Genomic DNA, 15,536 nt, shown 5'->3' with positions numbered 1-15,536 from the left:
TGCAAGACAGTAGACCTCTCACAACTTTCTTACTAGAAACACTACACTGCACTATGCACTGTTAGGAGAGGACAAGCCGGAGAAAACCTCAACCGACGCCGAGGACAAGGAGAAGTCACACAGCAGGACAGTATCCACCAAAAGCCAAAGAGCAAGGAACTGATCCGGTGGAGCAAAGTTGCAGTAAGCCTATGAACTCTGTCTCGCAGCACGGGTGTCAGCGGGGAACCCTCAGCATTCCGCTCATTCCAGGTAACAAGGTCTGGGGCCTGTGTCACCCATTAGGAAGGTTCAGCTGAGTCTAGTGGGCATAAGGTGGTGTGAAGACTAATTCAAGGTCAATACACGGGCACAGGTGTTCTTCCTCTTCTTCTTCTAAGTATTCTACCTCATCTTCCAACATCCCGGCAGAGCACAGTACTACATGGGTTGAGACTCTCACGGCATCCTCCTCTCTGCTACTCTGCTTCTTTGTATTACTCAGAACACTACTCAGTCAACACTACTATATCCTACACTACACTCCTACTACAGATCAGGTTGCTGTATTGTCAAGTATTTATTTGGAACTATTGCCAAGTGTGTTTTCAAGCGCTTTATCCAGAGAAACTTCATACTGTTGAATCTGTATGACCTGCTGCACATTTGCAACTAGTAAACCGGCTTATCCCCACTCAAGAGACTCTGTGATTTCTCACTACCCACCGACACAGCACACACCGCAACCTTGGGACACTTCCCCCTTTCTGTGGATGGCAGGTCCTACATTCCGTGAGGATCACTACACAGCTCTGGCCATCCGTTATACCCCCCCCCCCCTAAGGGATCCAGTAGCAACCCGACAGGACACTGACCACAGGGATAAAGGGTACAACCCGCCATGTCACCTAAAAGCAGGTGTGCCAGGCATTGGCGTCATGAGACAACACTCTAAGGTCCGGCTGTATCTCGGCCAACCATCACAGAAGTGGCGTTACACTTCAACACCTAGCAAGTGACCGTCCGCTTCTCCGACACAACACCTCAGGGGGTCACCACACACTTAGAGATCCGCTTTACAACAGCCATATTGTCCATAGGAAACTATAGTGTGGAGTTGATTCACTAACTTCTATAGAAGAGGGTTGTGGGCATGCTTTGTGATCTGTGCAGGGGAGCTGTAATCATGGGCTGATCTGATCCTATCTTATCTATATCCTGGTATCACCTTTCACTATAATTCTGTCTATTTTATCTATATACGGGTGTCGCCTGTCACTGTACTCCTGTCTGTGTTATCTATATACTGGTGTCACCTGTCACTGTACTCCTGTCTGTGTTATCTATATACTGGTGTCACCTGTCACTGTACTCCTGTCTGTGTTATCTATATACTAGAGATGAGCGAACCGGGTTCGGGTTAGAGTCCATCCGAACCCGAACATTCGGCATCTGATTAGCGGTGGCTGCTGAACTTGGATAAAGCTCTAAGGTTGTCTGGAAAACATGGATACAGCCAATGACTATATCCATGATTTCCACATAGCCTTAGAGCTTTATCCAAGTTCAGCAGCCACCACTAATCAAATGCCGAAAGTTCGGGTTCGGATGGATTCAAGCATGCTCCAGGTTCGCTCATCTCTACTATATACGGGTGTCGCCTGTCACTGTACTCCTGTCTGTGTTATCTATATACTGGTGTCACCTTTCACTATAATCCTGTCTGTTATCTATTTACTGGTGTCACCTGTCACTGTACTCCTGCCTGTGTTATCTATATACTGGTGTCACCTGTCACTATACTCCTGCCTGTGTTATCTATATACTGGTGTCACCTGTCACTGTACTCCTGTCTGTGATGATAAGAAGGAGAAGACTGCTGGAAACAGAACAAGAAGCGCCGGCAGCACTGACATGTCGGAAGGTATCTGGTGTTTGCATGATCACCAGGTCCATTACAAGCAAGGACTTTGCCTCTGTCTCTATCCCCTAGATAACACTTATTGAGTAGGCTGCAAAAAAAAAGAAGACAGAAGGAAGACTTATAAATGCTATTTGATGGCTGAATACTGAATGATCTTTTAAGGGGGTTATCCAGGATTGGAAAATAATACCACTACCTTCTTGCAGAAACAGCGCCAACCCCTGTCTTCAGGTTGTGTTTGGTATTGGAGATAAGCTACATTTACTTTAATGGAACTGAGCTGCAAAACCTACATATCCAAACTGGGGACAAGAGGGGTGCTGATTCTGGAAGAAGGCGGCCATGTTTTCTGGATAACCCCTGACTACAGTTAGGTCTCCCTTAAAGGGGTACTCTGCTCTCAGAAAACTTTATTGTATCACCTCAAGATATATAACCTACTGATATGGCGTTATCACCAACAGTACTGGCTTCAGTACTGACGGGAAGTTGTGTGGTTCTCTCATTTTCAATGTGGTATTGTCTCAGCCGGTCTCGGTCTTCCTCCCTGTCTCAAGACAACGCATTGGTCTCTGCTGTCCTAGGAGGCTTGGTGAAGTTTAACACCACCTCTGAGTTATGACATCACCTCTAACCAGCCCATATAACCTACATTACCACCTCCCTGTCATATACATATATATCTTTTTTAGAATATTAAAGGAAGAATCAACTGTGTTTACAGCATGCTGCTTTGTGCTGAGCAATGCCACACACAGAGGAGCAGACAGAAATTTAATGCAGCAGGTGCTGCAGAGCAATAGTCAGCCATGTACTGAAAAGTTCTGCAACAGGTCTGGGCGGGGAACTGCAGGGTGTGCTGTTGGGGGAGAGAGGGGGGTAGGCATGGCAGGAGGGCTGTTATGGAGAGATAAGAGAAAACAATGCATTGTTTTTTTGTTTTGTTTTTTTACCTGATGTCAGAGTACCCCTTTAAGGTGACCATACCCCTTCAATAGCTGTCAGCTGAATGTTCTTTCTCACAATACCTACAAACACTTGGTGTGGCCAGTCGTTTATGTTCTCCCAGTAGAGAGAGAGGGGGGATAAGCTGCTGCCAGACATGTCTGGTGGTGGCTTATCATTCTTAGAACAAAAGGGTCGGCCATTTTAAATCCAATATGCCTGATCCTAAGGAGGTTCCCCATACACATTGAACATTCAGCTGGTGCTGACGACTTTTGACTAAGGTGCATGGAGACTATATTGAGTATATCAACAATTCCTCTAAAAGGTGCCCATAAATCTTCAGCAGGTGCTGTCTGATAGCTCTTCCTTCTACATGCACACTCAGTTTGTATGATCATGCATGTATAGTGAATGGGGCAAGGGGATTAAGCTGCTGCCAAAAACCTCTGGTGGAGGCTCATCTCTCATAAGAAATCCATCTACCCGATCCTTGTCTTTGAGTCGGCACAACACCATACAAATATGACCTTTAAAGGATATTCTGAAGGTAAAAACATTTAAATTCCACTGGTGTCAGAAAGTTATACAGATTTGTAAATTACTTCTATTTAAAAACCTCACTCCTTCCACTTCTTATCAGCTGCTGTATGTCCTGCAGGAAGTGATATTATCTCCAGTCTGGAGAGCAGGAAAGGTTTTCTATGGGGATTTCTTACTGCTCTGGATAGTTCCTGACATGGACAGAGGTGGCAGCAGAGAGCACTGTGTCAGACTGGAAAGAATACATCACTTCCTGCAGGACATACAGCAGCTGATAAGTACTGGAAGACTGGAGATCTTTAAATAGAAGTAATTTTTTTCTTCACAAAGTTCCCCTTTAAAGGGGTTGTCCTGCAAAAATATTTTTCTTTCAAATCAACTGGTGCCAGAAAGTTATATAGATTTGTAATTTGCTTCTATTAAAAAATCTCAATCTGTTGTATGTCCTGCAGGAAATGTTTTATTTTCAGTCTGACACACTGCTCTCTGCTGACATCTCTGGACGAGACAGGAACTGTCCAGAGCAGGAGAGGTTTTCTATGGGGATTCATAGAAAACCGAGACAACAGTTCTTGTCTCGGCCAGAGATGTCAGCAGAGAGCACTGTGTCAGACTGAAAATAAAACATTTCCTGCAGGACATACAGCAGCTGATAAATATGGGAAGACTTGAGATTTTTTAATAGAAGTAAATTACAAATCTATATAACTTTCTGATACCAGTTGATTTGAAAGTAAAAGTTTTTCGCTGGACAACCCCTTTAAATGCAAATAGAAATGAGTAGATTTCCGGCTCCCTGTACCTGTGCAGTTCTGACATCTCCTTCTCCTGCTGGCTCAGTTTATGCTTCAGAGATGTGATTTCGTTCTGGCAGCGTCGATACTTCTCCGAGTCTATACTTCTGGCCGAGAGCTGAGATGCTTTTAATTTCTCTATTTCGGATTTCAGTTCTAAATGACAAGATATATATAAAAGTATAAGTAACACAGAAACATAAAACAACCCAAAAACATAGTAACAGAAATCCCCTCAGACAATAGCCGGGCCGGATGAAGTATTTACAGCCTGTAGTAAATAATCCTCAGATCCCGGCCTCTAGGATCCATCGCTCACACAGCGTCAATGTATAAAGAAATCACATATAAGCTATTGAATGATTCTCTGACAGAAGTTTATTGTCTCGCATCAATGTGTACAGAAATCTATTTCCCTTTGTACAGTGAGAGCTATTTATTCATTAGAAATCGATGGTGGAGTCGGTCCTTGTGGCGTTAAAGAATTATTGATCGTCCACAATGAAGAAGCCGCCAGGCTGTAAATAACCAGACGCTTCACACAAGATCAGAGCAGCAAAGAAGTGTGGAGACCGGTCCGCAGCCAGGACAGCGATGGTGGTCCTCACAGATCAATGTATGTGAGTATATAGCAGTCATATAATACAGACACATACTGAAGGAGACCCCCAAAGAGTAGTGTAATAAACCATTCATTGTGGCCCACAGAGATCTGGGTCCATCTGACCGGCCATGTTTCCTCACAGAGATCTGGATCCATCTGACCAGGCCATGTTTCCTCACAGAGATCTGGATCCATCTGACCGGCCATGTTTCCTCACAGAGATCTGGATCCATCTGACCGGCCTTGTTTCTCCTCAGGAATCTGAATCCATCTGACCAGCCATGTTTCTCCACAGAGATCTGGATCCATCTGACTGACCATGTTTCTGCTCAGAGATCTGGATCCATCTGACCCGCCATGTTTCCTCACAGATATCTGGATCCATCTGACCGGCCATGTTTCCTCACAGAAACCTGGATTCATCTGATTGGCCACGTTTCCTCGCAAAGATCTGGATCCATCTGACCAGCCATGTTTCCTCACAGAGATCTGCATCCATCTGACCGGCCATGTTTCTCCCCAAAGATCTGAATCCATCTGACCAGCCATGTTTTTCCATAGAGATCTGGATCCATCTGACCGGCCATGTTTCTCCTCAGAGATCTGGATCCATCTGACCAGCCATGTTTTCCTGCTGCTCAGTAACAGTAACTCTTATTCAAAAAGGACTGGACTTGGGAAATCCCTCACCAAGGTATCCATCCACAGACAGCTGTTTTGGAATATTTGCCCCTCATCAGCGTGGAGTAGGATTCTGCCTGGGCTTGGTTGTCCCTTCCCGGTAGAAGGTCTAGCTAGCTTACTGACTTTGAGAAACACATGATGGTTTTTCTGAAGTGTTTTGGTTGATCTTATGGTCAACCATCATTCTCTTGAATGCACTTACTAGGCTCCCACTAGCCAGAATCCTACTCCACACTGATGAGGGGCAAATACCCCAAAACAGCTGTCTGTGGATGGATACCTTGCTTGGGTAGCTCCCAAGTCCTGTCATGCATGACTGTGGCTTATTGGAAGGTGGTTTCCATGACAAACCCCCCCCCCCCCCCCGGCTTGGTTTTTCCTTCCCGGTAGAAGGTCTGGCTAGCTTACTGATGTTGTGAAAAAAGTTATAGTGTCTCCGCAGTATTTTTGCATATTTCCCAGAGTGCAATTTTCCTAGATTATCTGACGCTAAGAGATACGTGATGGTTCTATTTTGGTTGATCTCCCTGAGGCCAACCATCGTTCTCTTTAGTGTCCATAGAGTGACTTGTAATAAAGTGGTAATTGAGTGTGTGTATTCCTATATGGCCAGGTGCTAGTGTAACAGAAAACAGAATGGGCTGTGTATAACTCACCTCGGATAAGTTTGGCGTTCATGTCTTCGTTCACCTTCGCCACGTTGATGATAAGCCGCGCCTGTTTCGCGTACCTCAGGGTGCTCAGGGTCTCCTCCACATTGCTGATGGCGGGGCTGACCGTGGCGATCATCGCTGTCTTTGAGTTGCCTCCTAGACTCTCTTTTAGCAACCTTAATAGAATCAGAAGGAGATGCATGAGAATAATCCGCCATTATTACTGTTACTTACTCATAAATATAAGGCTTATATACATTAGATGGTTGTCCACCATGTTCACAGTGTTACTCACCAGGTGAGGACGGACTCTCTGTAGGGAATGAAGACTTTCTTCTTCATCTGGGAGCTTTCTGATAAAGCAGAGATCACTTTTCCTAGGGTCAGTAAGGATTTGTTGATGCTGACTCCTTCCTGCGAGGATTAGAGACCTTATAATAATCCTATATACGGCCAAACATTTCTGTATACCACTGTGTGCGTACGTAGAGGGTCGCACCTTGAGCCGATCGCCGCTGGTCTTTGCTGAAGTACACCGCTCACTCCCTGCCAGATCCACAAGGTTGATCCTGCTGGTGACCCGGTGATCGTGCTCATCCCCATCCACAATCTCTGTCTGTGAGCAAAAAAATCGTGAAATAAAAACCGCGCCCTATCCCAGGAAAACTGCGCCATAATATCCCAGCGTAACAACCAGCTGGATACATTTATTTATTATGATTTATATATCTAAAACTGAGCTACGTATCTCGCTGAACAAACTATGTGTGCAGTATAAACAGCGCCTCTCCCGGCCTCAGTTTGGGTGCAGTACTGCAGTTTGGTTCTATTGAAGTCAACAGAGACAAGTTTTAATACAACACACAGGAAAAGTGGGACGCGGTTTCTGGAAGACACAAGCTTAGTTTTTCAAATTCGGATAACCCCTTTAAAATTTTAATTACAAGAAAAAATTGTAACATTTCTACACCACCATTCCTTAAAGGAGAAGTCCAACGAAATTTAAAAACAAGAGGAAGGTCGGGGGCGCAGGTATCTGTACCACCGTAGCGCCGCTCCTGGGTCCCACTGACTGACGCCGGCTGTCATTTTCGGCTCTTCCGGTGCCAACATCATAGCCCAGCTGACTGTTTGTCCGCTCAGCCAGTGAGTGACTGGGGCAGTGTCCCACCCCAGTCACTGATTGGTTAAACAGGCAATCAATCAGCCAGGTATGTGACGTTGCAGCTGGGAGAGCTGCAGGAGGCCGGTGGCTGTCAGCTGGTAACAGGAGCGGAGCTAATGAGGGCGAGTATAGGTAAATTTACTTATTTTCACGCATTTTCCCCAATTTCACAGGGCTTCTCCTTTAAGCTGCAGACATCGGTGTCTAGGGTAAGCGCTGATGTTAGAGTAGAACAGTCTTTACCTTGGTCTGGGTCACATTGAGAGTGAACACCGAGTGGGATCTGGAGCTTTTATCATTCATCCCTGTGGCGGCGGTCGCCCTCTGCTTGTTCCCCAGCTCCAGCCAACCCTGAAACACACAGCAAGAGGGGAACATGAATGGACACAAATTCTATGAACAAAATGGAAATTGAAAAAAATTTGTATTTAGTAACTATACGGAGTATATGGCAGACAAATATAAATGAATCGCATTCCGCTAGGGCCCTGCTATAAGCTAAACACGCTGATCCCTGAGAAAGCGGCAACACTTACCTGAATGTCTTGAAAAGAAGAAACAACATTCCTGAAAAAAAAAAGAAAAAGAAAAAGAAAAATGCTAAATTTACAAAAAGAATTAGAACTAGTAACGCACCCAGGATAGTACCTCAGGATTGAAAATGTACACGTCACCAGAAAATATTTTTGACATGTCAAAAGTTTTTATCGGTCAGGGTCTGAGTGTTCAGACTGGGACCAATTAGAGGAATGAGTGGGGTGAGGACGGTACAGTGTGAAGAGACATGCCCCATAAACTATCATTATGCAGCCATCTCCTCCCATGACACAGAGCCGGGAAAGGAATAGGTTGTGTGGGGACTTCTCCTGGTTTGTTCTTTCGATCGGTACGGGTGTGAACACTGACACCCGGACCAATTAAAACAGTAGAGGAAGGCTTGACGCCGAAACGTCCTGTTGCCGTTGTATATTTTTTGATTGGCTTTTCTCTACAATAAAAATTATGAAGCATTATGGTGAGTGCCGAGAATGAACTTTTAAAATATTGTTGGAATTTTTTCTTACTGCGAGCACCACCCTAGACACAGATGTGCCGTCTTAGGCTAGGTTCACACTGCGTTTTCAGCATCCGTTTAACTGATCCGTTTTTTGCATTTGAGTGCATCCGTTTTCGACTGGTTTTTCCATTGACTTCCATTATATAAAAAAACGGATCAAAATGGATGTTTTTTTTTTTTTTTTTTACGCACAATAAAATACTGTTGACACTACTTTTTTGACCGTAAAAAAAAAAACTGATCGGTTAAACTGATTGCAAAAGCGCAGTGTGAACCCACCCTAAAAGACTTTTTTCTACAGATTAAAACCTTTGACACGTTTCTCTGACATGTCAAAGTTTGTTTTTTTGGTGACAGGTACAGTTTAATAGAAAAGACTCTTCCTACCGTGTGAGCTACTACTTACGTAGACAGTTCTTCTACATATGGGCCCAGCAGCGGATGTTCCCGGACTTTGAGCTGTCAGTAGAAAACGATGGTTAAAGACATAATAATGATATTAAAATTAGGTAAAACACAAGTGAACCTAAAGCGATAGGACTACACTTATATATATTTTCACTTTCTGAAGCAAACTAAATACGTTTAAAATATTAGCAAATTCTTTAAAGGGGTTCTCCAGTGTTAGAAAAATATGGCCACTTTCTCCTAGAGACAGCACCGCTCTTGTCTCCTGTTCAGGTGCGGTTTGCAGTTAATCTCCATTCACTTCAGTGGAACTGAGTTACAAAACCCCAACCAAACTGAAAACAAGAGTGGTGCTGTCTCTGGAAGAAAGTGGCCATGTTTTTCTAACGCTGGATAGCCCCTTCAATTGCAGGATATATGGCTGGGAGTTTTCTCTGATCCCGGCCATTACTGCTGGAGGGCGGCTGTCGGTAATTGTCATCCTGCACCAGAACTGATGTGCTATGAATTATTATGATGTGATGAATCAGTAATGGCATGAATGAGAAGAATCCAGATATATAATAGAGCGGAAGGGGGTGTGGACAGAACCGGGAAGACGCTTACCGGTTGTTTCTTCTGTCCATTATCGGCCTTAAAAACCAGAAGGTCGTGTATCTTCTCATTGTAGACCTCAAAGTAGCTCATCTCCAAATGGAAGGAGACCTGTGCAGAACAGAGAGATTACAATGATGTCCTATATATTAGTATTATAAGAGATCCTCAGTAATAATAACCTACATCAAGGCATCTAATAAAGCATCAGGGGATCATAGATTACAATGAGTAATGCTGAGTACTGAAATCCTTGAGGCTGGGTTCACACTACGTATATTTCAGTCAGTATTGTGGTCCTCATATTGCAACCAAAACCAGGAGTGGATTGAAAACACAGAAAGGCTCTGTTCACATAATGGTAAGATTGAGTGGATGGCCGCCATTTAATGGCAAATATTTGCTGTTATTTTAAAACAACGGCTGTTATATTGAAATAATGGCCGTTATTTACTGTTATATGGCGGCCATCCACTCAATTTCAGCATTGTATGAACAGATCCTTTCTGTGTTTTTAATCCACTCCTGGTTTTGGTTGCAATATGAGGACCACAATACTGACTGAAATATACGTAGTGTGAACCCAGCCTAAAGGGGTATTCCACTCACACATAACTTTTGATAAGTTGCTGCCTATGCTGCCTAACAATTCCTTCTATACTTGTTATTATCTTTTCAGTCTCCTTCCCCCAGTTCTGAGCTGCTGCTTTCTGCTGAAGACACAAAAACCTGTGTGTGAGCTTTTCTCTTCATCTCCCCCTCCTCCCTCCTCCCTTCTGAGACGGCTGATGTAAACAAGTCCCCGGCAGGCTTTATCTGCAACATTTTAGCTTCTTTGAAATGCTGGAAGGATTATTCTGAGGTCAAGTTGCTAATAAACTCACTGTGATTATTCCTCCCAGCATTACAAAGCAGCTACAATGTTACAGATAAAGCCTGCCAGAGACTTGTTTACATCAGCTGTCTCAGAAGGGAGGGGGAGACAGAGAGAAAAGCTCACACACAGATTTTTGTGTCTTCAGCAGAAAGCAGCAGCTTAGAACTGGGAGAAGGAGACTGAACAGGTAATAACTAGTATGGAAGGAATTGTTAGTCTCACCATGGGCAGCAACAAATCAAAAGTTGCTTATGTGGAATACCCCTTTAAAGTGACTGCAAAGCAATGTCACTGGACCTGGAGAGTCATCCTAAGTTATGGAACTCACCGTAAAGTTAGTAAAGTAACTAATGTAAGATGGATTCCTGTACCTTCTGTTTCACGGTCTGAATCTGGGAGAACAGACGCTCACAAAATCTGGGGATAATTCCTGGCTCTTCACCAAAACCCATCATACTGCAAGAGAAAAGAAAGTATTCTTAGCATAGACAATCAACCCCAGATCGGTGGGCATCTGATACCAAGCACCCCTGATGATTAGCTTACTAAAGGGGAGCGGCACCCTAATGAGTGCTGCAGGCACTCCACTGTTTACGAGGTACAGCTCCATACGCAGTGTAGTGGCCGCACCTGGTTCTGCAACTAAGTGCAGATAAGCTCAATGATACTGAGCTGCAGTACCAGGAGAAGCCAATCCACAATGTATGGAGCTGTACCTGGTGAATAATGAGGGGTCTGCAGCCACAGCTTCCTCAATCAGGTGATCAGTGGAAGTGTCAGGGGTCAGACCCCCCAAAGAAAATCATACCAGACAACAGAAGCAGATATTCATGTATTTACAACCCCAGGTGATGTTCCCTGACCATACAGATAAGATATATGTCAGTTAAACACTTGTTAGGCTCTTTCCTGATAGACATGCCCACTGCTGGAGTGTCCATGTGTCCTAAGTAGAGAAATCCGATTCCAGACTCCTCCATCAGCAGCTTATCTCAACAAGGACAAAAGGAGAGGGGAGGGGGGAATTAGAAAGACCCCCATACATATCACACAGTTAGTCAATTCCAATTCATTTGGCAGGTTAAAGTGTATGGCCGGCTTAAAGGGGTTATCAAGAATTAGAAAAACACCGCTATTCTCTTGCACAAACAGCACCACCAATTCAACTCCATTCACTTCAATGGAACTGAGCTGCAAAACCCATATCCAATCTGAGGACAAGAGAGGTGCTGTTTCTAGAAGAAAGTGGCCATGTTTTTCTAAGCCTGTATAATCCCTTTAAGACAAATTCTTAGCCCTCTGTATTTGAGCACAATGATAACCCTGCCCCACAGGAGGTTGTACACCTACGTATAGGACTTCCCAGATCCAGTCTGACCATAGGCGAACAGGCAGGTGTTGTATCCCAGCAGTGACCAGTCCAGCAGGGGGGCCGCCAGCTTCTCGTACACCTTTTCCTGACTTGCGTAGTTGGGATCGGATTTGGCGAACGATGAAAAAGAAAAGTCATAGAGAAAGGTGTGGTTCTGCCTGGAGTCTGGATGCTGGACCACCGTCTCCTGTCCGTTCATAAAGACCACCCGGGCCGCCTCCTCATTCATCTCCCTGGGAGAGTAAAACACATTGTGGTCGATCAAAGCATAAAAAGCGACAAGATGACAAGTCAATGGCAAAGTAACATGATGCTTCTTATCCTTGTGTAGCTCACACACCTGTCATGGGAAATGTGGCAGAACTACAACTCCCATCATGCCTGGACAGCCAAAGCTAAAGCTTCACTGTCTGTTGCAGAGCAGCTGCATGCAGGACATGAAGACCACCACCTGCCGCCAACCCCGGTGTTCCCTTCCGCGGCTGTCACTTGTAAATGTGCAGGCAAAGCATCAAGAGGCCCGTTGACTGCCGTCATCTCCATTGTCCCCTACTGCCAGATGTAGAACTGCACACAGACTGCTGTTATCCCGTCACCTGCTGCCATACTGTACGCTGTCCCTGCTGTGCTGTACGAGTGTACTGTGGTGAGCTCCCCCTGGTGGCCAAAAGCTGCCATACCATATGCTCTGTCCCAGCTGTGCTGTATGAGTGTACTATGGTGAGCCCCAGGAATCAAACGGAGCAGTGAGCCAGGGAGAGAAGCACATATTCAGGCTCTTCTCCCAGGTACAGGGTGAATGGTCTCTGCACTTAAACCCTGACAAATCAGGACATGTCCGTGGGACGTTTTTTATGAGAGTGAGGCATTATTGTGTTTACAAAACAAAAACAAACTACTATTTCCAACTGCTGCAATGATGTACATGCCCGTACATGGATCACGTGACACTGCAACCAATCTCAGACCTCCATGTTTTTTCTGCATATGACCACAGAGGTCAGTGATTGGCTGCAGTGTCACATGATCCATGTACAGGGACGCCAATGCAGCAGAGACGCTAGAATAGCAACAAGCAATATCGGGGGGTATTTGGGATAGGGGCAAGTGGAATTTTTTGGGTCACCCCATTCCCTGCCCCTGTGCAATTTTAGTTTAAAAATACCAGAAACCACTTTAAATTCCCTTGAAGAGGAGAACAGGAGAACATTACCATGTGAGGTGGGCGTCCTACTAACCTGGCACTGAACGGTCGGACTCTCACCGCTACGGTCACCGCACAGTTCTGAGCCTTGTGACTGTCGTCCATGTTGGTCACATGATAACTGCTGGTCTCATCCTCAGCTGGATTGCCGGATTCCCGACTCTTGTCAGCCTGACCGACCAGAGATGACGCCTTCCTGTAGGCCTCGGGCAGGGTTCCGACTGGACGTTTTGGGGTGACCACTGGGCTCTTTATTTCCCGGGTTGAGGCCGATCTCATCAGACCAGCCGTCCCGCTCTTGGGTGTCTTCTGCCTCTCCAAGGTTCCGCTTTTGGCCCCCGGTGTCTTGGCGGCTTCTTGGCCCAAGCTGCGGCCACTTTTATCCGATTCATTCTTTAAGCCTTGACCCTTCCCGGGATCAGCTGATCCGCCCCCCTGCAGGTTTCCCGCTCTCTGTCCCATGAGAAGTTTCGGCTGGAGTGGCCGTCCACCAATCACTCTAGTCCTGGGCTCGGTCTCTTTAGGCGTCATGGCTTCCTTGGCGTTCTTCTCGGCCTCGTCCTTCTCTATGGATCCGGTCCTGGGCCGTCTCTGTAAAGTCAGACGCTTCTCCGATTCCTCCTGACCCGGCTGCTGCTCCACCTGCGGAGAACCCTTCGCCATCGTCTCCCTCCTCTGCAGCTTCAGGTTGGCAGGAGGCCGGACGTTCTTACAGGCGGAAACGACGTACGTTCTGTTTATCTCCTTGATAGGAGCGAGATGGGGCGTCCTGTGCGACATCTCCCCAAAAAGTTTTATCACCACTTTAAAAAGTTTTACTGTAACTTTTAATAGTGAAAAAAAAAAAAAAAATAAAATCACATCTCCTTAGAATGGAGAGGGAACAGCAAGGACGCCATCATTCTGAAAGAGAGAAAGTCGCCAACACTTAGGGTCCAATTACATGGAACGATTTTTAACGATTAACGACTAACGATAAACGAGATTGTTTATTGTTAACCTGAAATCGTCGACCATATTACACAGAACGATAATCGTTAGTTACGATTGTTACTATAATCGTTTATTCCTTCTGATCCCAGCAAAACAATGGACAATGTGCAATTACACTAAACGATTAGTGAACGAATGCGGAATTACAGCGAACGAGTAACGATAATTTTAGGTTCAGATCTAAATCAACGATCAGCGACATACAAACGATTTTATAGATTGTTGCCTGCAATTACACAGAACGATTATAGTTTAAATACGAACGATTTTTCGCACGATCTTAATCCCGTGTTATAGGGCCCTTAGATAGGGAAGATTTATTGGTACTGTGGGGTCTGTGATCATCACACCGGTGTCCTATGACCTGGTGCAAAACTACAACCTGGAAAACTTACCAAAACAGCGCCACCATTGGTCTTCAGGTTGTGTGGGGTATTACAACTGGTCCCCATTCACTTTAATGGAACCGAGATGCAATACCGCACCTAAACTGAAGAGCAGAGGGCGCTGTTTCTGGAAGAAATTTTTTTTCTATGTTTCTAAGTCTCTGACCTGTCAGACGACGAATCCCACGGACTTATAAGGGGATCATTTGGTTATTCTGCAGCGTCTGGACAAGAATATCAAAGATTAATACTATACAATACAACAGGGGGCGCCATAACAGGTCTGTGATCTACCCAGCAGCCTCCACTACATAACATACAGCAGGGAACGGGAATCTCCGGACCCCTACAGTTGCAAAACTACAATTCCCATCATGCCTGGACAGCCAAAGGCTGTCCAGGCATGATGGGAATTGTAGTTTTGCAACAGCTGGAAAGCAGGAGGTTCCCCATCCCTGACATACAGGGACCCACTTGTCAGATTCCATGTTTATTGCTGGAACACATTGTAATCATCCTGTAGCATGCTGAATTAAATTATTAATGGATACATAATCATAGTATGCTCTCCAGAGCTGAACTCCTTAAAGGTGTTATACCCCTTTAAGAGAAAGAGCTCCCCAGCAGGAGAGCACTGCCATACTATAGCTACAGGCTAGGAAACAGGCGCAGAAACAGCGCGTATCATTATACTGACTGATCCTGAGCGGTCTGATCGGACTCAGGAAGCATTGCGCCCGATCTAGGCGCAGACTGTACCACCAGCACGGGGAGGGGGTACCTGTATTTATCCGTAGCTGCATCCCCCGTCTCGCTTCCGTTTGCCAGCTGGCGATTCATTTCGAATTCCCCTCCGTTCATTCTGATTGGTGGAATGGCTGTCACGTCTTCCTGCTGACGTCACACGCAACACGCAGGTAATGGAGCGGATGGCGGCCACTTTTGTTAAGGGCAAAACGGCTGTGGTTATTCAGACACATTCTGATTGGTGGAATGGCTGTCACGTCTTCCTGCTGACGTCACACGCACCACGCAGGTAATGGAGCGGATGTCGGCCATTTTTGTTAAGGGCAAAACGGCTGTGGTTATTCAGACACATTCTGATTGGTGGAATGGCTGTCGTCTTCCTGCTGACGTCACACGCACCACGCAGGTAATGGAGCGGATGTCGGCCATTTTTGTTAAGGGCAAAACGGCTGTGGTTATTCAGCCACAGCTGAGACTCCGTTTATAGCGAACATAAGCTGTGTATTGTCTGCATTATATGTTCCATTGCAACACTGCTCTGTATATTTGGTGTAAATATAACATTCAAAGTCAATTATTTACTTCAAGCCTCAACAAATCCACACAG

General features: G+C 45.4%; 1 protein-coding gene across 2 annotated transcripts in view; it reads right to left on the bottom strand.

Moving 5' to 3' along the window:
* The window catches only part of KIF14 (kinesin family member 14), a 37,706-nt gene extending 22,672 nt beyond the window's left edge, over window positions 1-15,034 (bottom strand). The window contains exons 1-13 of one of the 2 annotated variants that reach the window (XM_069968998.1): window positions 14,964-15,034; window positions 12,838-13,706; window positions 11,578-11,832; window positions 10,599-10,683; window positions 9,363-9,461; window positions 8,755-8,807; window positions 7,828-7,858; window positions 7,535-7,642; window positions 6,626-6,742; window positions 6,422-6,540; window positions 6,130-6,302; window positions 4,194-4,341; window positions 1,815-1,991 (exon numbers count right to left, since the gene is read on the bottom strand). In XM_069968998.1, the coding sequence (XP_069825099.1) occupies window positions 1,815-1,991; window positions 4,194-4,341; window positions 6,130-6,302; window positions 6,422-6,540; window positions 6,626-6,742; window positions 7,535-7,642; window positions 7,828-7,858; window positions 8,755-8,807; window positions 9,363-9,461; window positions 10,599-10,683; window positions 11,578-11,832; window positions 12,838-13,583 (2,111 nt within the window). In that variant the 5' untranslated portion in view covers window positions 13,584-13,706; window positions 14,964-15,034. The remainder of the gene's footprint in view (window positions 1-1,814; window positions 1,992-4,193; window positions 4,342-6,129; window positions 6,303-6,421; window positions 6,541-6,625; window positions 6,743-7,534; window positions 7,643-7,827; window positions 7,859-8,754; window positions 8,808-9,362; window positions 9,462-10,598; window positions 10,684-11,577; window positions 11,833-12,837; window positions 13,707-14,963) is intronic. The other variant, XM_069968999.1, reaches the window with a different exon arrangement.
* Between the last annotated feature and the right edge of the window lie 502 nt (window positions 15,035-15,536).

The sequence above is a fragment of the Dendropsophus ebraccatus genome, chromosome 4 (genome assembly GCF_027789765.1).
Source record: "Dendropsophus ebraccatus isolate aDenEbr1 chromosome 4, aDenEbr1.pat, whole genome shotgun sequence".
Classification (NCBI taxonomy): Eukaryota; Metazoa; Chordata; class Amphibia; order Anura; family Hylidae; genus Dendropsophus; species Dendropsophus ebraccatus.
The sequence above is the reverse complement of the archived record's forward strand: the minus strand, read 5'-3'. Positions and strand labels throughout refer to the sequence as shown.